At 42.1% G+C, this 25178-nt stretch overlaps 1 protein-coding gene across 2 annotated transcripts in view; it reads left to right on the forward strand.

Annotated features, from left to right (window-relative positions):
• The window catches only part of SMG6 (SMG6 nonsense mediated mRNA decay factor), a 219430-nt gene that overhangs the window by 99286 nt on the left and 94966 nt on the right, over positions 1-25178 (forward strand). For both annotated transcript variants that reach the window (XM_008147894.3, XM_028155061.2), the window contains exons 12-13: positions 1030-1198; positions 12623-12824. In XM_008147894.3, the coding sequence (XP_008146116.2) occupies positions 1030-1198; positions 12623-12824 (371 nt within the window). The remainder of the gene's footprint in view (positions 1-1029; positions 1199-12622; positions 12825-25178) is intronic.

The following is a 25178-nucleotide window of genomic DNA, read 5'->3' on the forward strand; positions in this document are numbered from 1 at the left end:
CTGTCATCCTCCTGCCACATCAGCTTTGTGAATGCGTCCAGCCTCTGAGGCTGCCTTTTATTTTATTTTATTTTTTTTTGCTTGAGGGATGGTGGAGGTCACTTTTAATTTGGAAACAATTACAAATTTATAGAAAAGTTGCAAGAATTACACAAAGAACTCTTACTCTTCACCCAGGTTCTCCAGTTGTTAGCATTCGACCATATTTGCTATAAGTTCTCTCTCTTCCCATACACACGCATGTACTTACACTTATTTTTCTTCTGAACCTTTTGATTCTAAGTTGCAGACATGGTAGCCCTTTACCCCCAAATACTTGATTGTGTACTTCCTAATAACAAGGACATTCTCTTACATGACAGTACAGTTATCAAAATCAGGAAACCAACAGTGATATAGTACTATTATTGAATCTACAGACCTTATTCAGTTTGTACCAATTGTTCTAAAAATGTGTGTGTGTGTGTGTGTGTGTGTGTGTGTGTGTGTGTGTGTGTGTGTGTTTCTGGCCTAGGATCCACTTCAGCATCACACTTTGCATTTAGATGTCATGTCTCTTTAGTCTCCTTCAATCTGGAATGGTTTCTCAATCTTTCTATGTGCTTTACGACCTTGACATTTTAAAGTGTACAGGCCATTTATTTTGTAGAATGTCCCACATTTTGGGTTTCTTTGATATTTCCTCATGATTAAATTCAGGTTATGCAGTTTTGTCAGGAACTCTGGTACCATCTCAGTACTGTGTTGAAGGAAAGCTGAAACGGAGTGAGAGGCCAGAATAGCAACTTCAACCAGGCCACAGGTGGAACAGAAACAGCTGTCTGCAGGGGCAAACCCAGTGCACTGGTTCTCTCTCTGTCCTCCCTTTCAGAATCCTCTTAGGTGCTGATACTTGTCCTTTGCTCCTGGGCCCAGATTTCCTGTGGACTTGGTCTCCCTTCCCTAGGAGCTTGCTGCAGCCCCAGCACCCCAGGCCTCACTCGGGGGCCACAGCAGACATAGGCCCAGTTCTCCCCTTTGCCTCTGCAGCTCAGCCATCCTCTCCTGAGGATGAGGATGACCAAGATGACATCAAGGTTTCTTCCTTCGTTCCGGACCTGAAGGAACTGCTCCCCAGTGTGAAAGTCTGGTCAGACTGGATGCTCGGCTACCCAGACACCTGGAATCCTCCACCCACATCCCTGGATCTGCCCTCACAGTGAGTCAGCCTGCTCATTCCTTCAGCATTGCTGGCCTTGGCCCACCTGTGTTCCCACAGCTCCCCTCCCAGTTCTCTTCTTTGTTTCCTCCCACCCACAGCCCCTTGTTCTCTCTTCCCTCCTCATTTGAACTTTGGTTTTTCCCTTCCTTGAACATCTTCCTTGTCTCCTGATGTTTCAGGTTATTTTTGCCTATGCTCTGGTCTATTCCTCTCTTTCTCCTCTCTCAGTCTCTCTTTTTCTCTCCATAGCTTGCTCTGTTTTGTTCTTTTTCCTTACTCTTCCTCTCTCATTCACTTCATATTGTTCATGCTCACTATTTCTGCAGCCACCTCTTGAGTGTCAGTGTGTGCGTGAGAGACTTTGTCTCTCTCCCTTTTACTTTATCTCTATGCATCTTTCAGGCTATCTCTCACTGCTTTTTGTGCTCTGGTGCTCTCTGTTTGCTTGCTTCCTCTCACGACATTGTAGTGTATGGGGAGGGATGAGTGCATGTACCTCTTTATTTCACTTGCTTCTTTCCCTTTCTCATCAGCATACCCTACCCCCACCTCCCTGTCTGTGTTTCATTGTGGAGTAGATGTTTATGCCTGGGTATATCTATGTAGATTTTTTTGTGTGTTTATATGACTTTTTTCTTCCTTTTTAAAAAATTATGGTAAAAAATGTATATATAACGATAAACTTAATAAAAAATATATGTAACAAAATTTGCCATCTTAATTATTTTTAAGTGTACAATTCAGTGGCATTTTACATTCACATTGTTGTGCAACCACATACGGCTATTTCTTTTGTCTGTATCTCTGTGTGTGCTGTATCTCTCTGTGTGCCTGTTTGGGTCTGGTTGTCTCCATGTGTCTGAATGTCTATCTATATTTAAGTGTGAGGGTCTGTGTGTTTCTGTCTCTGAGATCTATCTAAGGGTCTTTCAGTGTACCTGTCCATGCCTGTCTGTGTATGTGTCCATATCTGTGTCTGTATCTCTATCTATCCTTGGGTGCATGTGTCCCCAGGGGTCTGTTTCAATGTGTGTCTGTGTCCATATCCATGTCTGTCTGATTTTTGGTCCATGTCTGCTTTGATCCTGTCCATGTTTCTTTGTGTGACTGTGTCCTGTGCATGCCTAAATGTCTGTATACAAGACTACCTATACTGTGTTCGTGTTTGTGACTGTGTCTCTCTGTTGGAGGGAAGAGTTCTGTGTATGTGGGTTTGCCTCTATCTACCTGCCTCTACCTGCTTCACCTGTGTCTCTTCGCCTGCCTCTGTCTGCTTGCCTGATTGCCTGCTTGCCTCTGTCTCTTCCTCCTGCCTGTTCCTGTCTGTCTTGGCTTGTCCCTGCCTGCTTGCCTCTGTCTCTTTGTTTGCCTCTGCTGTTTTTGTGTCTATATCAGGGGTTAGCAAACTACGTCCAATGAGCTAAGAATGACTTACATTTTTTTCATGGTTGAAAAATTAAAAAAAATATATTTCATGAGTTGTGAAAATGATATGAAAGTCAGATTTCAGTGTCCATAAAGTCGTATTGGAACACAGCCAGGCTTATTTGTTTGCACTTTGTCTGTGGCTGCTTTCATACTGTACCAGCAGAGACCTTATGGTCTGCAAAGCCTAAAATATTTACTGTCTAGCTTGTTACAGAAAAAGTTTGCTGACTCCTGATCTATATCCATGTTTCCATGTGTCCCATTCTTCTCTGTATTAGTGTCACTATCTCTGTGCATATTCGTGTTTGCACATTATTGTCTTAATGTATGTGCATGCAGGTGCCTATCTCTGGTCAACTATTGATTGTCCATCCCCATTCCTCCTTCTTCCTTTCTCTTTCTCTCCTTATCACTCACTCACGCTCTCTGTCTCGGTTTCTCTGTCTCTGTCTTTGCCTCTGTGTTCCTTCCCTCTCCTTTCCACTCTTTGTATTGTGGCCTCTGGCAGGAGTAGTGCACTCAGAGCTCCTTCTGGCTCTCTGTTGGGTATGTATGTGTGTGTTGGGTAACAGGCATCCATACCCAACATCTCATCATTCTCCATGCTCCTCTGAGGGGGAAAATACTGGAGGATACAGTGTGAAGATCTAGGCTCCTACGGACAGCATTTCTAGGGAGTGGGGAGCTTTTCTGGTCTGGGGCCCGCCATGTGAGTCTCTACTCGTAGGTGACCCACAGAGGGAATGCTGCAGCAGAGATTTCTTGCCAGCAGTTATTGATCTTTCTGTGTGCACTGTGTAGTCTGACTCCCCCCCCCCCCCCTTCCTTCCTCAAATTCCTTTCTTGTTCTTCACCCCAAGATGCACCCTGGACTGTTTGACCCTCTTTCCCTATCTCCCCCAACTCTAACTCTGTAACTGTGTGAGTGATACTCACAGCATCAGACAGTCCACTGCATCCTTTCTGTAAACCCTCCTAGGTTTCCAAAATGCACTCTAGGCTGGGCCTCAGGAGCCAGGGTTAAGCCCTGAGCTGGGCAGCTGGGGCCACACAAAGGAACTGTTGGATCTGCTAGCTAGGGGTCAGCTCTTTCCCAGCCATGTTCCCCAAAGAGTTAACATGTACAGCCTCAAACTTTTCAGGCTATTAATCTATAATGCCGACTAGGCAGTTTGCAATTTTAGAAAGAAAATGACAAAGGCTCAGCTCTCCCTAGTTTCTGAAGCCACTGCTTTTGAGCATGCGCAGGGTCACAGAATGTTCCTCCTTTCCTTTCGTGGGGTGGAGGGTGGGGAGGCAGACTCTTTGTCTCTGGAGCCTGGGCCTTCCCTGGGTCACCTCACCTCACAACCACAAGTCCCTTAGATATGGTCCATCCCACGCCTATTTACCCATATCCTGGGCCATTGGGCCTGTTAACTCTCTTCTGCGGCTGTCTCCTTTCATCCCTCCTCCCTCTCTCATTCCCTTTGGCTTTTGTTTGGCTGAGGAAATGGAAAGCTCACACAGGAAGTGCTGGGCCTCATTTGCTTGAGGTGCTGAGTCTGTTTTTTCTTTGGATGCTGCAGCAAATGGCCCGTTGCCGGCTTATGCAAGCTGCTGCCCATCTTTGGGCAAGGGCTCAATCAGCAGCTGGGCACGTGGTCCTGAGCTACAGCCATCCCCAGCTGGGCTTCACCTCCTGGGCCACAGAGAGGCAGAGAGGGTTGGGATACTTGACAAATTTGCTTAGTTTTTTATAGATTTTTTCACAGGGGGAGCAAATCTGACCAAATAATACAGTGAATCTGATTGTCCAGTAAACAGATTCCTATAGTTGTGGGCATCACTTACTCTCTGATGAATCCTCTAGGCTAGAAAAGTCAGTATGGTAGAGAATAGAGTTCTCTTCTGCACTCTCTGGAGGGTCAGCAGCTGGTTGTTTCTGGAATGTAAGTTTAAGCATAAAGGAGGGGCATTGTTGTCCTGGTGCCTGACCACAAGGCATGGTGGTTTGAGGGTTGGTGCCACTGCTGGACAGAGCAGACCTGGCCTGACCGCCACTGAGCGTAGCCCTACCTCATAGCCTTCAGATCCAAGCACTGAAAAAGTGGTATATGAATTTATCTTCTTCCTTTTCAGTTTCTCATATGCCTGCTTAGCTAACACTTACTAAGTAAATACTATGGTTGAGAGATTGGCAAGGTATGGTAGTTCTCTGGGTTTCAAAGTTGCGTCTTATGCCTACTGATCTTTCATTTTGTGGAGCCTTTTCTTTAAGGCCATAAGGAATGACATACTCCAGATAGTTGTGTAGATGTCAGAATAGTAACTCCTCTGACATTCTTAAGGTCCTTGTGTGATCTTCATTTTGGAGGGTTTAGGAATGCTCTCAAGAGAGTAGGAAGGAAAGGGTTTCCACTTAACACCTCTGCTTTGCATGCTTTTATTGGTCTTTGCCTGAATTGTTCTCTGTGAAGACAAATTCCTCATTGATAAGGTGGCCAGATGGCCTACATTTTAGTTTGCTTCTCTTCCAGAATCCCCCACACCCAAATTGTCTCTCTTACACACTTGAACCCTTATTTAATCTTGTTCCCTGTCTATTTTGTACTGTCTTTCCTTATACAATTAGAGAATCATTTTGAAGCGTCCTCCACATTTCTAGGGATATTCCAAAGCTCATCATTAGTCTCCTTAGTTCTCTCCTTTAGTCCATATTCCTCTTCTTTCTGGTCATATCTACTTTTCCTAGTGAGTAGCCACTTACGCACATGTGGAACACTTAGGGTGATAAGGGCAGGATTTCGGGGCCATTTGTGCCTTCCCACACAGTGGTACTTAAGCATTTTTGTGCTGGGTCAGCATGTAAGTAGGTTGACTTCCCATTTGTACCTGTTGTAATAAGATGGCTTTATATCCCAGGAGGTTTTGGTACAGAGGTTATAGCAGGGTGTGGAAAGTTGCCTTGGGCTACTGCAAGAGAGTGTCGAATGCTTTGGTCTATTTAGAATAGACCACAGTGTTTGGAGGGGCTATCTACTTATTGGGGTGGTGGTGAGGGGAGGGCACATTTCTGTTCCAGACCTCTTACTAGAAGGGAAAGACAGCTACTCTCAACCTTAACAAGTGAGCATGAGTGAAGTTGTGAATGTCAGGTGATGGAGAGGAGCAGAGCAACAGGCTTCCACAAGCCTAAGCATAGTGACCTCTTGCATCCCAGGACCTTTGGCAAGGCTAGGGCAGTGGGACAGCCTACCTCATTTCAGAGTCTCTGCTGAAGCCAAATCTTCCCTCATCTTGATCTCTAGTTCTCAGTAAGTGAAAGAGTCAGGGGACTTTGAGAACATCCAAACCTAGCCCAGCTGTGGCAGTTGGTTTATTGCTTTCAGCTGGTACTTGAACCCAGGTCCTGGTCTTGGAGGCTTTCCCAGGTTTAATCCCCAGAGCTTTCTCTGCAGCTGTATGACACTGCGCTGACCCCGAATGAGGATAGGAAAATAGAACCAGTGCCAAGCCAGAGTCTCTTTTTCATTTGGAGTCTGGCTGTCTGCCCATGACCAGGGTTACATAATGGGAAACATAGCTGGGGCTCTGGAGAGCCCGCGTTTCACCAGGCTGCCCAGACCTTAGCATTCTGATGCTATATATCTTCCTAATTGTAGCTCGGATGCATTTATCACACTGTTGGATTGGAGTACTGTTAAAAAAAAAAAAAAAAGCTCCAGAAATTCCTGGACTTGCTGCTTTTCCGTGGCTTGTCTTGAATAGTCTACAGAGTATGCTGGAAAAGGCTTATAGGAAGCCCTCTGAGGTGCTGTCACATAGGGAGATGTAGGGATATATAGGGAGTATGCAGTAAGCTAATTTCCTCAGGGAGCCAACATGTGTTGACCCTGTAGGATGAGATAGAAATTCTTGAGTTAAGAAACAGCTAGCTCACTCACCCTCATAGGGCAGCTCTGAAATAAGAACTAATCCCAAATCTAATCGGCACCCTTTCAAGGATGCTTAATATGTCTTCCCAAAAGGGCATTTTAGGAGGTCACTAAGTAATAGTCCATCAGCACTTCCCTGAAGGAAGTGGTGGTGACTGTGGGAAGCCCCTTTGCTACCCTGGCTCCCCACCCAGTCTCCCTGGCTCCGGGTTAGGGCGTCAGCACTGCAGCCTGGCACCAGGGGGTTCCTCTTCCTCCAAGTGCTGAGTGTGGGCACATGTGATCTCTCCCACGGCAGGAGCCTCTGTCCCCTCCCCACTCCTCCCACAGGACTCCTTGTGAGAGGAAGGGGTGTTGGCCTAAGGCTCCAGTCTGACCCCAGCAGGGTACAGCAGCTGACCCCAGGGAGAGTACTTTCCAGCTCTGGCTGAGGTTATTTGGGTCCAGTGTGTGCTAAACTAAGAAGACGTGTTGGAGTGGTTACAGCTAAAATTTAGAGAGGCAGGAACCGTGAGAATCCGCACCAGGGAGGCCGCCGAGGGCTCCACTCATGCCGTGGAGATGTTGAGGTCCCCTGGGGGCTGCTCTTTCCCAAACACACAGTGCTGATGGGTTTAACACACCATAGTGATGTGACATAGACTATACATATGAATGTAGCTTGGGAGAACTGAAATCAAATAAGGCACTGACCTAGATAGAGGTTGAAGGAGGCATAGTAGAGGTACTTGAGAAATCCTGGAATGAGGTTACTGTGACCTGTTTGCCATCGGGCTCCAGCTGCACTTCTTAGGACATGGAGAAGTTTATGTTCTTGGAGGAGTGTGGGGTGTCTGAGCTTCAGAATTTGACTTGCCATATTGGGCAAAATTACTTTAGGTTGGGCACTCTCCCAAGGGCCCAAGTTGACTTATTGGATTCAGGTTCATTTCTGCTATTAGTTGCTCATCTCCTGCAGTTTTCTCCATTTGGGCCAAAAGTCCTCCAGGGCTACAATGGTCTTATGTTGGCCATTGAACCCTACGTGGAGAGCTGTGGGCTAGAGCAGTGGTCGCCAACCGGTGGTCGGCGGACCACTGGTGGTCCGTGAGGTCCGAAAGGTTGGCGACCGCTGGGCTAGAGTATAATCGTCCATAGGCAAACAGGTTTTTAAAAGAGCATATTGCACATCTTTTTTAAAAAAATATTTTTTTTTATTGATTCAGAGAAGAAGGGAGAGGGAGAGAGAGATAGAAACATCAATAATGAGAGAGAATCACTGATTGAATGCCTCCTGCACGCCCCCTACTGGAGATTGAGCCCACAACCAGGCATATGCCCTTGACCAGAATTGAACCTGGGACCCTTCAGTCCACAGGCTGACATTTTACTCATTGAGCCAAACCAGTTAGGGAGTATTGCATATCTTAAGAGCATTTCTCTTGCTTTGGCCTTTTGTCTTTCCCCTTTGTGTCTATAGTCCATGGGCTTTCTCTTTTTCAACGTTCTTGTGCCTAGTTTCCATGCCATCTTGTCTATATTTCCAGAGCTTCTCACCCCAGGAACCAAAAGACCCAACTCATTTGCCATCTGTACTACTTCTCTGATCTTCCATAGCTCCGAAACACAATGCAGGGCTTCTTCTCACTCAACTCTTTCCGGGTTTGTTCTGCAGCTGTGGAGTTTGAATGTTAGTGTTTAAACAAGCTGGTATTACACAGGAAATGGCCACCTCCACAGGCCCCTGCAGGCTTGTAACATGGGGTCATTGTACTTGATATTAATCACCAGTCAGCCTGTTCCCCCAGTAAAAAAAAAAAAAGAAGAAGAAGGGGTGTGTGAGGGCTCAGTCTTCCTTAGACTTGCCAGAGGATGGCCTGGGCCTTGGTTAGTCCTTACTACTCCACTCTCCACACTGTCTGCCCACCTCAGTCACACCCTGTATGGAGCTTGCAGAAAAGGTCCCACCCGACCTTTTCCCTATAAAGCTGGCAGATCTGCCTTTTGTTCTGAGTTCTAGGAAGGAGATAGATTGTTGTGGTATAACTTGCCTCACATATCTCATACCTTCATCTTTCAGAGCATGTTGTAGTCGAATAACATCTTACATGAGAAAACGCCAAAATTGTAGAAACACAGAAATCCACTGGTCCACCTGAGACCAGGGCTTCTCAGTTCCTTGGACTGAAGCTACTTTTCTTATGTTGTTTGCAAAACTAACTCCAGCCTGAAGGGTTAATCTGATTCCCCAAGTCAATATCCCCCAAACAACCAGCCAAGAGTGTGTGTTGGTTCATTTCTGTGAAATGTGTTTCCCCAGTCACCTGGGCTGGCCTGGGCTGCATTGTATCGGCCAGCAGCTGCACTGCACTCAAACTGACAGCTACATTAAACCTTGGAATTCTGAGGCAATAAAAAGTAAATTAACTCTTATTTTTTTCCTTTCCTGGTGGAGTAAGTGAATGCATGTCTGTGGAGAAGTGAGTGAGCCTTGGTCCTGAGTGCATACCTCTAACTAGCCACTGCTGGTCTGTCCCAAGCTAGGATCTGGTGTCCAGCCAGGGGTCTGCTTTCCTGGTGTGTGGTGTGTTCTGTGGGGTTGGGCCACTGGGTCACCCTACAACTGCTGATCCCTGCTCACTAATCACATCACAGCTGCTGAGAGGCTCCCTTGCCACCATTCTGAGAGCCATAAACGGACTCATTGGACTCAGTTTCATACTCTCTGTCTGCTTTGTGTCTGCTAGGTGAAGAATGCACCCTAGCTTTAGTGGGATTTTGTGGGCTCTGGGAGCTTCCCCAAAATATGAGTTGGGACCAGAACAAGCCAGAGGGACTTGCCTGAGCCCATAGCACTCTAGACTCTAGAGGGTTCATTTAGAACCAAAGTTGGTTTGCAATTGACTGGAAAACCTTTTGAAATGTCATTTCCAAAGCATTTCTAAAAGATTGGGAGTTGTTTAAAGCTCCTCAGAGCCACCAGAATTTTACTTTGGGCTACTCAGCCCAGGCCAACCTTGAATCCTTAGACTCCAAGGGCTGCTGTGGGGTGAAGGTTGGAAGGCACTCCTAACTGGGATAAGGAACTAGAGCAGGAAAAAGCTAAGCTTTTTCCCCTTCTACTCAGGAAACCCTGTGTTCACCCACGGAACTGACCTCTCAGCCCAGAGGCCTAACTGGGGTAAACTGAGGTGATGATATTCCCCAGGTTCCAGGAATTACCTCATTCTTTTGCAAATATCTTAATTTTGGGGTTTAGGCATCTCACCTCTTCCTTTTAGTGTTAGTTTCCTAACACTCCCCTCTTCCCTGCCCTCTGTGGAGAGTCACCATATGGCCCATGGGTGCCTAGTTAGTTGTGTTCTTGTCTGTGGTGCCACTTTATGTTTCTGAGTTGGGGACTCAGGACACACCTTATGTCTTCTGGCACCAGCTGCTGTCTTACACATTAACACTGCGGTAGGAACTCTCATCCACTTCATTTTTGCAGGGAGTCTTAAGATTTTGGCACAAGGTGGGTGGGTGGTAATGGGCAAAGGGCAGATGTGGGCAGGGGTCCCTTGTGGTGGCCAGCAGTCTCTGGGAGGAGTCAGTTTTGGTTTATCTGAGCCGTAGGGGACAGGGAGCATGGTAATGAGAACCACATGGTATCACATATTTCTTCTCTTGGATCCAAGATGGTAGGGGTAAGAGGATAAGAGAGGGATGTGGGGCCTCCCACTGTGGCAGCCATGGGTAATTTTCTGCTGCCTCTCCCTGGCTGGGGATGCTGCTGCCCACACCTTCCACCCCCAACTACATCCTGAAGCAGCCTTGACCTGCACAGCACCAACCAAGGCCCCCAAGCCAAGAATTCAGCTGGGAGACTTTTCACCTTCTTCCTTCTCACTGTCGTCTTTCCTGTTTATTTTCCAAATTGCTGCTCTGCAGCCGAGCAATGCCTGTTGGCCAGAGCTCACCAGCGCTGTGGGATCAGACTCAGGCAGTGGGCTCAAGTGGCCAGCAGGGCACTGGGGGAGGAAGCAGGGAGCTGGAAGAGCCTCCCTGTGCGTCTCCCATGGGCAGTGCTAACCTCGGAGGCGGCCCTGAGCAGCCCTATCACATCCGGTGCTTGTCTCTGCAGCCGGGACTGGAGGATAAACTATCAGAGCTGTGGGGCAGTGTATCATTCCTCTTATTATTTTCTTCTCTGCAGATGGGGTCGTGGAAAGTTCAGTTCCTTTTAACCCTCGAAGTTCTGTTTATTCTACAGCTGGTAGCCTGAATGCGCGTTTCCCATTACATCACAAAGGGGCTCAGGCAGATCTCTGCACAGAAACGTGTTGCAACTGTTTATTTTTTTCCATATTTAAACATTTCTGACAGCCAAACCCAGCTGAGCCAAAAGATGGAGCTTTGTGAATGAGTCTGGTTGTTGGTGTCTGTGCAGAGAGAGGCTTTAAAAAACCCTTGTCCCTCCGGTGATTCTTCCCAAACATGTTCTTTTTCCTGGGCAAAGCCTGTGAAGCGAGTTACTTCTGCTGTACACGTGTGTTGATTATGTGCCGTTGTGTGATTAATGGGGCTGTGTTCCGCCTGGTTCCCAGGACACTCTTGAAAACAAGATGTTTCATTTCATTGCCTTTTCCTAGTGCAGTGATTACAGTAAATAAACCAGTGCAGGCTCCTTCCACCTGGATCCAGTCAGGGAGTCCCCACACCTCTACTCCACTTTCTCTTCCAGCATCACCTTCAATAGCATGTCCTTTGAATGCCCTCCTTTCTGCCATCCCCCCAAGTTCCTAGCCTCCAGGAGCAACAAATTGCTTAGATCTGAAGCCCCTCCTTAGCAGATTTGGCTCATGCGCAGTAACTGGTCTGGGAAGATTCCAGGATGTAGCTCATTCATATACCTCTCTTTGCTTTTTGCCTCTTGTCACTCCACCTCTTGAACCAAATTGTAAAGCTTTTTCTTTGTAATTCTTTTATGGGTCTCACTCCTTTTGGAGTACAACTTAGCATCCATAGGGTACTTGCCTGTTCCAGACTCCCTGTTTAGGTTGTCCTCTGGGGAAGAAACGTAAGTCTGTGGACTTGGCAGGCCCTGAATCTGACCATTTTGGCTATTTGAGCTTGTCTTGGGCTTGTCAAAAGAAAGTTGTAAGGATCCTTAACTCCCACCAAAAGAGGAATCTGAACCACAGGAGATTTTTGGCAGTTGATGGTGACAGAGAATTGAACCTTTTAATAATTCTGTCCTGGAGTTTGAACAGGGGAGAACCAGATTTTGCATTTTCAAGATTTATTCTCAGGTTCAACCAGGACCTGGTGATATGCAATTAGGATGACCATCCATTCCAATCAGCCAAAGACTGAGGTGTTTCTGGGAATGTGGGGCTTAAAATGCTAACACTGGGATAGTTCGAGGCAAACCATAATGTTGGTTACCCTATGTCTAATTTTCTACAATTGAGGGAAAGGAGAGGGAATAGGATGGCCAAGATAGCGCTGATACGGTTCAGCTGCTGAAATGAATGGGAAGCTTGGCAGGCCAGGAATGAGGTTTTTGTTGGATGTGTGTTTAATTGTTTTTTTGCTTATATATAGGAAGAGATTTCTAAAGCATTATAAGAAAGGAAAAAGCCCACAAACACATGACTCTCCCTGGTGTGACTAGCCCCTCTGGCTGTGCAAGAGGAGGGAAGATTGGCGCTCTCTAGCTGTATGTGTGGCATATTCTTGGCTGGACAGGAGTGGGGGAATTCTGGGAGCTGCCTCAGGCACTGGGTGTCCAGAGTGTTTGAGTAAGTGTCTTAGGCACACTGTCTGGAAAGGTGACAGGACCTGCATTAGGCAACTGATTCTCTAAATTCTTCTCTTTCTCTGGTTAGGATTAAAAACTCCCCCTAATCAATTTTAACTTTACACGGATAGACACACATTCACCAGATTGCTGCCAAGGGTGCAATTTTGTATCCTAGTTTTTTTGGGTAAGATTTTCTGGTGGATGCCAGCCATAGACATTTGCCATAGGTACTTCCCTATTCACAAGTGCTTAGAATACTTGAACTGGTCCCTCTTTAGAGCTGCTCTTCTTTTCTTACCTTATTTCTCACAGGGTTGCTGTGGATGTGTGGTCGATGCTGGCTGATTTCTGTAACATATTGACTGCGGTGAATCAGTCTGAGGTGCCACTGTACAAGGACCCGGACGATGACCTCACCCTTCTTATTCTGGAAGAGGATCGGCTTCTCTCGGGCTTTGTCCCCTTGCTGGCTGCCCCTCAGGATCCCTGCTACGTGGAGAAAACCTCGGATAAGGTCAGCCCCAGGCCAAACATCACTCCCCATTCACCCTTCCTCTTAATTCTCCAGACTTTTTTATTCTTGGGAAGTTTTCTGTGCAAACGGAACATGATTAAGTCATTGAGAAGGGTGTTAAGGGAAAATATCGACCTTTTAGCCGCTGACATCCAGCTCTGTGTCCTGAAAAAAAAAAGCCCTCTCGACTTCCTTTGGTGTGTGTGTGTGCTTGCTGGCATGTTGTATATACGATCATTTCCTCACTTGTTTAAATAGTCCAGCTTGTGTTGGCAGTGCTCTCACTCAACTCCAAATGGTTTGCATCATGCTTAAAGCACCCTCCTTCCTCCCCCCTTCCTCCTTCCCCCCAGCCACAAAACTCTGCACTAGGAAAACAGCCAGGGCTTTTTCCCTTTTCTAAGGAGGAGAGTGATAAATAGGTGACTAGAGAGAAGCAGACACCATGTGTTAACTTACAAAAAAAACTTTTAGGAATATGAAGCATTCCCCGTTCGTTGCCTGGTTTCTATTTTTCTTCCTCTGAGGACTGATTTAACCTGAACCTTTTTCTTGTCTGTCTGTTTATAGAAAACAAAGTCCATTGCTGTTGCCCTGGTGGGGACTGTGGAACTTAGTCTCTGTTTAACAGTTGTGTCTTTGGCCAGGTGCAGAGAGTAAAGCAGTTCATTCTGCTTTACATTCCCATGTAACAGTTGCTGGACTGGGGAAGTAGCACCCACAGACCCTAGGAGCAGAGTCTCCTGTGCTGTGCAGGAGAACCCTATGACTGAGCTCTCTGTGGAGTTGTTAGCATTGATTCCTGGGAGAGAGAGGCCTTTGGGGTAGAGTCCACAAATGGCTCCTCAGAAAGAAGTCTTTTGACTTAGATGAAGTATGTATAGAAATGTGGGTAGATTTTTTTTAAGATAGTAAAAACTAAATTCCAGACTTAAATTACAAATATAAAATATTTTATATTGAATATAAAAAATTTTAAACTTGTTCTTAGTAGAAAACAGTATAAGTTCCTTGTAGACAAGTAAAAAGAACATTTATCTACAACCCCTCCCTCTACCCAGAAGTTACATCACTGTTATTTTTGCTGATCATACATAATCATATTTGACTAATAGTATACACATACACTTTAAAAAAAATAAAACTGGGGGGTCATATTATACATACTATTTGTAGTCTGCTTTTTTTTTTTTTTACTTAATATTTTTAATGTATTTTTATATGGAATCATTTATATAATCCCTTAATATTCTTTTATATACCAATTATTTCTTTAACCCATTTTTGCTTCATTGAACCAAAGGATTGTTCCCAATTTGTGCACTATCAATAGTGAAGTAATTCCTTATAGCAGAATTTTATATATATATTCCCTTTGATTAAATTTCTGTAAGTAGATAAAAGTTGTAGACATTGGCATACCAAAAGTCCATATTCTTTGGATGCATTTAATGGCTAGTAGATTTTGGGAATGTGAAAGCAAAAGAAATATTTATTTTATGCTTTTCCGATGAAAGTTGGAATGAAATCTTGCTCTTCTAATTTCAGAAGGGAATAAGAATAGGGAGTTGTAGTACGTGAGATAGGACAGCTAACACAATGTTTACACTTTGTAAAAGATGTTCAGCTAGAAGAGAAACTGGATAGCCCTGGCTTGAGTCAGGGGATCCTGGTACTATTCTTATGTGATCACAAGGTAGTCTTGACTCCAAGGACGCTTTTGAGAGTTAGCTCTTGTGTTAGCTATCTTTTAGTGCAGAACAAGGAGGAGTACTAACCAGCATCAGACTTCCTAAGCCCTATGTTCTCATCAGCTCTCCCCGTGTTAGTATATGATACATGTATATAAGATAGCACATAATATGATATATTTGTGATAGAATACAGTTGTTACAAGTATATGATATAGCCAGAGAAGAACACAGAGCCAGCTGTTCATGCCCTTTGCCTGGAGTAGTGATTCACAGGCTACCCCGGCAGTTGTCACTCATTGACACTAAGGTAGATCTCTGCTTCAAGGATTGTGAAATAGGTGTGTCAAATATAACATCTCCAAATCCAGACTCCTGAATTTTTCTTTCCCAAACCTGATCTTTCTTTAGTCTTCCCATCTTGGTAAATGGCAACTTTGACTTTTGAGTTGCTCATATGAAAATTCTTGGGAGTTATTCTTGGTTCCTCTCTTTTTCTCACACCTCCATAACTAATCCATCAGCAATTCATGTTTCTTCACTTTCAAAATAAATGCAGATACAGCTCGTTCTTACCACTACTACACTCTAGTTCAATTCATCAAAATGCCTTCTAACTAGTTTCTCTAGTTCATCCCTCCTCTTACTCCCCAGTCTGTTTTCAGCTCAGCAACTGGAATGATCTTTTTAAAACATGAATAAGATCATGTCATGTCTGTTTAAAACCTTCTGATGGCTGTTCCTCTCACTTAGAATAAAAGCCAAAGTTTTAACGGCAGCCTAGAATGCCCTCAATGATTTGATGCTACCTACACCCTCTTAACTATCTGACCTCAGCTCGTACTGCTCCTCATACCCAACATACTCTAGTCACATTGGCATCCTTGCTGTTCCTCAAAGATGCCTAAGAATCTTTGCACTTGCTTTCCTCTTAACCTGGAACAAACACTCTGTCCCCATATAGCTCTGTGGCTTTCGCACTCTCTTCTAAATGCCACCTTGTTAGAGAGGTCTTCCCTAGTTACTCAATATAAGATGTTACCCACCTTTCTTTTTCTTTTATTCTGCTTTATTCTTCATGGCTGGGGAAAAATAACATCTCTTGAATATCAGCCCCTGGCCTAGGTATTTCATTAAGTCCTCACAGTAAGCCTACCAAGTAAGTGCTAGTACCTTCATTTTTTTTTATTTAAAAAAAGAGGTGACTGAAGCTTAAGAGAAGAGTGGAGAATGATGATAAACTCATGGATTATCTCCATGCCTGACCTGGAAGATTAGTATAGATGTGTCAGAGAGAGTATTTAGGAACTTGACCTTTTAGAAATCTGAAAATGGTAGACATTTTCTCCAGCTTCTTGTGTTTACTCCTAAGAAATGTAAAATATCTCAAGGACTCTTCAGTAACAGCAACATGAGCAATGTCATTGCTGGTCAAGATTAATCACAAGTTTGCTCTAGCCTTGATGCTCATTCAACAGATAATTACTGAGCATGCCTACATTATACTGTCTTACACATACAAAATGAAAGATCCAGATGTATAAGGCAGAGATCCTCCTAGTTTGGGAGGCAGTTTGTGGCATATACAACCATATGAGAAGCAACATAAGTTAATTTGAACCTATAATTAAGGGTGAACTCTTGAAATTTTGTTGAGCTTATAGTATCTCAAGACGTTGCCTAAGGAGTAGTGTTTTGGCATTAACATGTCATTGTATTTCCCAAGCATGTTCTGTGGCACTCCAGTTTTGTAAGTTCTTAATTGTTGGATGGATGATCATGTAAGTTAGGGTAAGGCAGTGTTAACTTGGAGCTTTTTAATACAGCATACATTGTGATAAGGATAGCCTTTGCAGTCTTTTCCAAATTTGTTTCACTCTTAATCTTTTTTATTTACTAAACACCTTCAAGGATTAGTGTTCTGCCTAAAATAAAAAAACCTTAGAGAAAACCCAGATATGAAATGAACAAGCAGTGAGAAAACAGGTTGCTATTGGGATTATCCAGAAGTAAGGAAAGGAGTGCATATTAGGCTAAAAGCAATAGAGTGGAGCTGGTTACATTTTGAGAGAAACATCACGTAGCAGATTTGAAATCAGTTAGAGCCAACTAGGGGGAAGAAAGTGATCTTAAGTTCATTGAGTGGCTGCTAGGCACCAAATTCCAGAGGTTAATTAAGTAGCACATTCAAGGTCATGTGGCTAGTAAGGAAGTCTAGATTAGAACCCAGTATGACTTTAAAACCTCATGTTTTGATGAATGATTTGATGTCTAGGCTTTGCTTCAGAATAATCTGTGGAGGGGGGTAGATAGGAATATTAATGAAAAAAGGTCAGATATTGATTATACTAAATATCAATCATTATTATTGATTACATGTTGATCATTATTACTAAATCTGAATAATGGATACATTGATATCATTATATTCTACTTTTGTATATATATGAGTTGTCCATAATAACAAGTTTTAAAAGAAGTAATAAATAGCCATCCTGAAAGTAAAATTCTTGTCCTTCCTGCCATATTATACTAGTAGTGCTTAAGTGATTGAAAAGTAATCAAACCATCTATAATAATAAAAGTGTAATATGCTAATTAGACCGGATGTCCTTCTGGACAACCTTCCAGACGAAGCCGGGAAGTCCAGGTCCCAGGAGACCGGAGGGAAGCCCGGGTCCCGGGTGCCAGAGGGAGACTGGTGCTGGCAACCTGGGGAAGGAAGGCCTACTCTTGCAGGAATTTTGTGCATCGGCCTCTAGTAATAATAAATTTAAGCTGTTGCAGTCACTAATCATGTTCTAGGCACAGTTCTAACCTATTTACATGCATTTCTCATTGAAACCCCAACAACCCTATAGGCAGATAAGAAAAGTGATAAAGCCGAGACCGGTTTGGCTCAGTGGATGGAGCGTTGGTCTGCGGACTGAAGGGTCCCGGGTTCGATTCCGGTCAAGGGCATGTACATTGGTTGCGGGCACATCCCCGGTGGGGGGTGTGCAGGAGGCAGCTGGTCGATGTTTCTCTCTCATCGATGTTTCTGGCTCTCTGTCCCTCTCCCTTCCTCTCTGTAGAAGATCAATAGAGTATATTTTTAAAAGAAAAAAAAAAGAAAAGTGATAAAGAAGAAACTTTTAGGAGAAAGATGTTGAGTTCATGTTGTGCCTTAATATCAAAAAAGCTTAATTATCATCTTCAAAAAATATGCATGTGAATGTATAACTATAGGCGATACTAAACAAGGATTTATTTAGCAACAGGCTCATCTTTCCTTAGGCTCTAAAGCTCTAGTTATTTAATGGATACCAAAGCATTTATTTCATAAGTGGTTGTAAGCAGTACTCATTTTAGCATCCCCAGCTAGATTAATCTTCTGTGATATTCTTTGTCTCTCTCCATATTATTGTCTGATCGAGAAGTAAGTGAAGAACCAACAAGCTAATGCTGGGGCCACTCTTTGGCTTGATAGAGAATAAATTATTTTACATTGTAAGGTCATGTTGTAAGTCTCACATCCCATCCCAGTCATCCTTACAGTCGTCTTTGCTTTCTGTCTGGATGTGAGATTCCAGGAAACTTTTTCATTAAAAATATATGTAGTTGTGCTCTGCCGCTGTGGCTCAGTGGTTGAGTGTCAGCCTATGAACTGTAGGTCACAGTTCGATTCCCCGTCAGGGCACATGCCAGGGTTGTGGGTTTGATCCCCAATGTGGGGTGTGCAGGAGGCAGCCGATCGATGATTCTCTCTCATCACTGATGTTTTTATCTCTCTCCTATCTCTCCCTCTCTGAAATCAATAAAGGATGTATTTTAAAAAGTAAGTTTAGAGTATCTGGCTTTCAGCGACTCCACTCTCTAACCTAAAATAGAGTAAATTAAAATGTGTATTTGAGGTTAAATGTGGCTTAAATTATCCAACTTTTGGAAGTACTAGCTTGTCTGCTTGTTTATATATTAAATGACATTTTGGGCATATTGTTTGTTGTTCATATAATTACCAAAAATGTTTTAAATAGAAAATATAGAAAAGCACAAGAAAATAAAAATCACCTATAAGCTACCACTTAAAATTAACCAGTGTTAATAGTTTATTATATTTCCTTTAGTTTTTTTCTGCTCATGCTTATGTGTGTATTCCTTTCATAAAACTAGAACCATACAATGTATGTTTTGTTCTTGGTTTATGCATATAGTTTGGGTGGAAATGTTATCTTTGTTGTTTGGTGGTCCGGAAAATATTTATTGTAAGTACAAGTTACCAGTGACTAATTTTTTGAAAAACCTTTAATTCTTTATTCTCAAAGTATCAATATCATGCCCTGGCCAAGTAGCTCAATTGGTTAGAGCGTCGTCCCAATACACCACATTTTTTGGTTCGATCCCTGGACAGGGCACAAACAAGAATCAACCAATGAATGCATAAGTAAGTGGAACAACAAATTGATCTCTCTCTCTCTCAAAAAAACCTATTTACATCCCATATTTAAAATGTGGAAATTAGGACTGTTTATGTAATTTTTTTTTCACCCAATTGTGTTATGTTTCTAAATTTACATTAATTATTGAGAATTAATTTATATTAAGTGTTTTTAGTGCTCACCATCAATCTTTCTAATCGATGGCTTTCCCATTTCTATGTTATTTATTTTTATCTATTTGTTATTCAAATGCAACATTGAAGAATTTGTTGTTGTTAATCCTCACCTGAGGGTATTTTTTCCATTGATTTTTAGAGAGAGTGAAAGGGAGGGGGAGAGATAGGAAGAGAGAGAGAGACATCTGTGTGAGAAAGATACATCCATTGGGCCTCCCACATGTGCCCTGACAAGGGCCAGGGATTGAGCCTGCAACCGAGGTATGTGCCCTTGACTGGAATCGAACCCATGACCTTCAGTCCACAGGCCGACGACGCTCTAACCACTGAACAAAACCAGCTAGGGCAATATTGAGGAATTTTTTTCAGCAAAGATGTCATGGATGCTTTTTAAAAATTAAGATGACTTGTAAAATGCCCTACCCGGTTTGGCTCAGTGGATAGAACGTCGGCCTGCGGACTCAAGGGTCCCAGGTTTGATTCCGGTCAAGGGCATGTATCTTGGTTGCGGGCACATGCCCAGTGGAAGGTGTGCAGGAGGCAGCTGATCTAGCTCTCTATCCCTCTCCCTTCCTCTCTGTAAAAAATCAATAAAATATATTTAAAAAAAAAAAAGATGACTTGTAAAATACAGTAGTTGTACATATACTTACGCAAAAGAATCAAACAATTCACAAAAATAATATAAAGTCAAAAGCCAGCATTCAGGGATAACTGCTGCTAACAATTTACTAGTAATATTTCTTCCTTTCTCTTTTTTGTTTTGTTAATCCTCACCTGAGGATATTTTTCCCTTGATTTTTAGAGAGAGTGGAAGGGAAGGGGAGAGACAGAGGAAGAGAAACATCTGTGTGAGAGAGTCACATCGATTGGTTGCTTCCCACATGCGCCCAGACCAGGGCTGGGGATTGAGCCTGCAACCGAGGCATGTGCCCTTGACTGGATCCAATGCATGACCCTTCAGTCCACAGGCCGACACTTTATCCACTGAGCCAAACCAGCTAGAGCGATATTTGTCTTTTTAGACCACTTCTGTGTCCATTAAAACAAGTTTGTACACATATATACATATATGATCAAAATGATCTCTTCCTTACTTTGCTCTTTTTGTTAATATATTAAGGACATTCTTTATGACTAGTTTTTTAATACTTGAAATTGTTCTTATTTTGTTTTTGCACATGAATGGCAACTTAGCTTAGGTTTACTTTTTTTTTCCTTAAAGCTATAGATATTATTCTATTGCATTAATGGTTAGAAAAAATTAGAGGCCTGGCCATTGTGGCTCAGTGGTTGAGCATCAATCTATGAACCAGGAAGTCATGGTTCGATTCCTGGTCAGGGCACATGCCTGGGTTGCGGGCTCGATCCCCGTGCAGGAGGTAGCCAGTCAATGGATTCTCTCTCTTCTTTGATGTTTCTATCTCCCTCTCCCTTCCTTTCTGAAATCAATAAAAGTATATTTAAAAAAGAAAAATTAGAAAAAAGTCCAATTTCCCTTTTTTTGTAGGTAATTTTTTTTTTTTTTTTTGTCTAACATGGGTAATTTTTTCTGATCTTGAATTTCAAATTGTATGAAGATTTATTTAGTTGTTAGGCTTTGCACTTTAATTTTTCGTGGTACCAAGTGAGCTTTTTTAATATGCACATCCAGTTCTGTCTTTGGACCAGAAAAGTTTTCATCTCATGTCCTTGATTGCTAATGTTCTGTTTGTTCTATTCTTTTCTTTAATAATTTCTTTTCTCCCAATGTATTGGATCTCCATTCTTTGTCCTCTGCATCTCTCTTCTGTCATCATTTTAATTGCTTTTTGCCTTGCCTCTGCATTTTTTAAAAAAATGTATTTTTATTGATTTCAGAGAGGAAAAGAGAGGGGGGGGGGGAGAGAGAGATAGAAGCATCAGTGATGAGAAAGAATCGCTGATTGGCTGCCTCCTGCATGCCCCCTACTGGGGATCGAGCCCGCAACCCAGGCATGTGCCCTTGACTGGAATCGAACCTGGGACCCTTCAGTCCGCAGGGCCAACGCTCTATCCACTGAGCCAAACCAGTTAGGGTGCCTCTGCATTCTTGAAGGACTCCTCAAGTTTGTCCTCCCTGCAATTGATTCACATTTGTATAGTGCTGATTCTTCTCTTCTTCTAATTTACTGTTTCGGTCTGCTATTGCATTATTTGTTCTCTTACATTATTTTCTTATCTTATCCTGTAACCTTTATATATTTTTGCCTGCCTTTTATCCAGGTCCCTTCAGTCTGTCTTTGTTTTGTCATTCATCTTTCAGCATATTTCACAGGTTCTATGATTTTAAAAATTCTGTTTTAAGAATAAAACAGATACTGTCTTCTTCACCTAACATCCCCCACCTCCAAATATGCTTTGTTTCTCCATCTCTTTGAATGCTATGTTCTCCTTTTTTTATGTTGCAGATTCTTTTCATAGGCCCCAACTTGAATTTCTACAATTGATTTTGGCCATTTATACTTCTTTAAACAAAGAAAAATTTACTCAGGTGTGATGTTTTCTCCAAACAGATTAGTAAAATTCTCACTAGATGCCTTCTTTGTCTCCAAATATTATTTAGAATCCCCTTCTCAAGTCTAAAGGTGGTTGATAGAAGTTTGTAATACGAAGTCACCACCCTAAAGGGAGTGAGAAGGAAGCCAGGTGGTGTGCATCTCAATAAATGAATTTATTTTCTACATTTCCTGTTCTGTATATAGTAGAGCTACTATACCAGAGCTAGTTTCCCGTGTGCAGCCTTTGTTTAACATAAATGATATGGCAATTTCTGACCTCCTTCCTAGAGCTGTGGCCTCTCATGTCAAGAAGAAATTCTGCCTCTCTGGCCACTTCCTTTGGGCCTCTCTGAACTGCTGATTATGAGTGGTACTTCTCTGTAGCAGTGAAAAAACTTCTAAGTAGTGTTCTGCATCTGCCTCATGTCCTCGCACTTTGTGGTAGGCAGACTTTGTAGTAGGTAAACCAAGGGTGACCCACGTCTTAATCCCTGAAACCTGTTAAATGTAACCTTACAAGGCAAAAGGGCCTTATGTGTGTGATTAAATTAAGGCTCTTGAGATTGGAAGATGATCCTGGGTTATCCAGGTGGACTTAATGTAATCATAGGGGTCCTTATGAGGAGGTAGGGGTGTCAGAGTCAGAAAAGGGAGATGTGATGATAGAACCAGTGGTCACACAGAGAGATTTGGAGATAGTAGGCTGCTGGCCTTGAAGATGGAGGAAGGGATCATGAGCCAAGGAATGCAGGTGGCCTCTAGATGCTAGAAAAGGCAAGGAAATAGATTCTCCCATAGAGCCTCCAAAAAAGAACACAGTCTTGTCAACACCTTGGTTTTAGGAATTCTGACTTCCAGAACTGCAAAATAATAAATTGTATTGTTTAAGTCATTAAATGTGTGGTAATTTATTACAGCAGCAGTATGAAACTCATACACCCTTCAAACTGGAGAATTTTGCCAGGCTCTTCATTGTTTACTTCTCCTGCAGCTTTCTTTTTCTTCTTTTAACCTTTTTATTTGTGAAATATAAATACGAAAATGCAGACAATGAAGACTCATCACAAAGTGAGCAATGGTATAACCACCAGGCAAGTAAAGAAATAGAATGAGCCCTAGCCAGTTTGGCTCAGTGGATAGAGTGTCAACCCTTGGACTGAAAGGTTCAGGGACTGAAGGGTCCCAGGTTTGATTCCAGTCAAGAATGTACCTTAGTTGCAGGCTCGATCCCCGGCCCTGGTCAGAGGCGCGCCAATCACATCGATGTTTCTCTCCATCTCTCCCTCTCCCTTCTGTTCTCTCTAGAGATCAATGGGAAAATATCCTCGGGTGAGGATTAACAACAAAACAAAAAAGATATTGAATGAGACAAAGGTGATTAACAGTTTCATTCAGCTTATGTTGGAGGTCCTAGCCAGTACAGTAAGATAAGAAAAAGAAATGAAGTATTAAAAAGATGATTGAAAAAGAAAAAAATAAAGCTATCTTTATTTGCAAATAACGTTGGTACATGCTTAGAAAATCCAAAAGAAAATAAGGATAAATCATTAGAATTAATAAGTGCATTTAACATAGTTACTGGATATAAAGTCAGTATACAAAAATCAATTCCATGTTTACAAACTAACCTCAAACAAAAGAAAGTTTTTTAAAAAGTTGCTTACTTAAGAAGGGAAGCTGTGAATTGGCTCTTAATGACCTCCTTCTAGCTATCTATCCATCTGGCAGTAATTCTTTATATTGATAGCAGATGGATGGCATTTTCCCATTTAATAGATATTGACTGACTGCTGTGCATCAGTCACTGTTCTAAATAACAGCCATAGCAGTGAATAGTAGACAAAGGAGGGATCAAGGGGCATGGGGGATATACTCTGTGTAATCAGTTTGGTCACTTCACTTAGGATATTGGAAGTAGAGCTAACTCAGAAGTCTGTGCTTTTTATAGTTTTTAATTATAAAAATAATCTTTGTATTATAAAATAGATAATTATTTTATAAATACTAGAGAAATCACGGTTAGCAATAAGGAAAATAAAAGATCCTTGATCCTTGTATAATGTTTGGATAGGTGGACGGACAGATGGACAAATATGAATTTTTTTTTGCTTTTTAACAGAAATAGAATCAAATTGTATGTACTGTTTTGTAATCTACTTTATTCACTTAGCAATAAATATATCCTGAATATATTTTCATGTTCACCTACAACATGAAGTGTAATGGCAGCATTATATCAACTTCTTTGGACATAACGTAATATTTGTTTAGTCCCCAATCATTAGACATTTTAGGAAGTTAATGATTTTTCAGTTTTATAAATGATGCCATCTCAAAAGATCTTATACAGAAATCTTTACATATATTAAATGTAAATTATACAGAAATCTTTACATAAAATAAATTTTCTAAGTGGAATTAATGGGTCAAAGAGAGTATGCAGACTTTTAAGACTTTTGATAGATAATGCTGAATTGCCCTCCAAAAAAAGTTATAGCCATTTAAATTGCAGAATATGAGTGTCTGTGTACTAGCATTTTCACCAATCCTGAATGGTTTAATAATTTTATAACTTTGCTAGAGATATGCAAAAATGGCATTTCACTGTTCTGCTTTTCATTCTTTGATTATTAATTGGGTAGATTTTTTAAAAGTTATATGTATTGGTTATATGTATTTTTACATATAATTATATTAAATTGCCTTATGTTCTTTGTCATTTCACTATTGGAATGCTCATTCATTTATTTCTTAATGATTTGTAAAGCTATTTGTGAATAACCTTTGAACTTTTAAAAATGTTTTTATTGATTTTTTAGAGAGGGAAGAAGGGAGAGGGATAGAGAGATAAAAACATTGATGAGAGGAACATCATCAATTGACTGCCTCCTGCACGCCCCCTTCTGGGGATCAAGCCTGCAACCCGGGCAGGTGCCCTGATCTGGAATTGAACCTGTGACCTCTTGGTTCATAGGTTGATGCTCAACCACTAAGGCACACCTGTCAGAAGCTAGACACTGTTTTAATTCTTTATATGATCTCATTTAAATTTCACAAAAGCTGTATGGGAATTTGGACTATAAGAAGAATTTACTTAGGATGGCAGCTAAGAATAAAGGAGTCAAATCTGAGCAATCCACATCTAGAGCACACAGTCTTAATTGACTATAAATACAGTAGAACAGTGGCTGAACAAGCATATTACTTAGTACTTCTAGTTCTCTTCCCAGCTTTGACAGTTTTTTATTTTCACTGGGAGCTTGATTTCTCACCGGGAGCTTGAGAACTATTGAACTGGTTTAGGGTAGTAATTTTCTGGTCTCCCATAATAGTTTCTGAGGATGAGAAGTAAAAAAGTTCATGTTAGGGGAATGGATGCTCAGATTGCATTTATCTGCTTCTTTCTCTCTGAGTTGGATACTCTTCAAATCTTGGAATGTTCTGGGTCCTAAGATACCCGAGTACCTAGAACATCAATTTTCAACCTTTTTTATTTCGTGGCACACATAAACTAATTACTAAAATTCTGCAGCACATTAAAAATATATTT

Source organism: Eptesicus fuscus, chromosome 20, assembly GCF_027574615.1.
Source record: "Eptesicus fuscus isolate TK198812 chromosome 20, DD_ASM_mEF_20220401, whole genome shotgun sequence".
NCBI classification, from domain to species: Eukaryota; Metazoa; Chordata; class Mammalia; order Chiroptera; family Vespertilionidae; genus Eptesicus; species Eptesicus fuscus.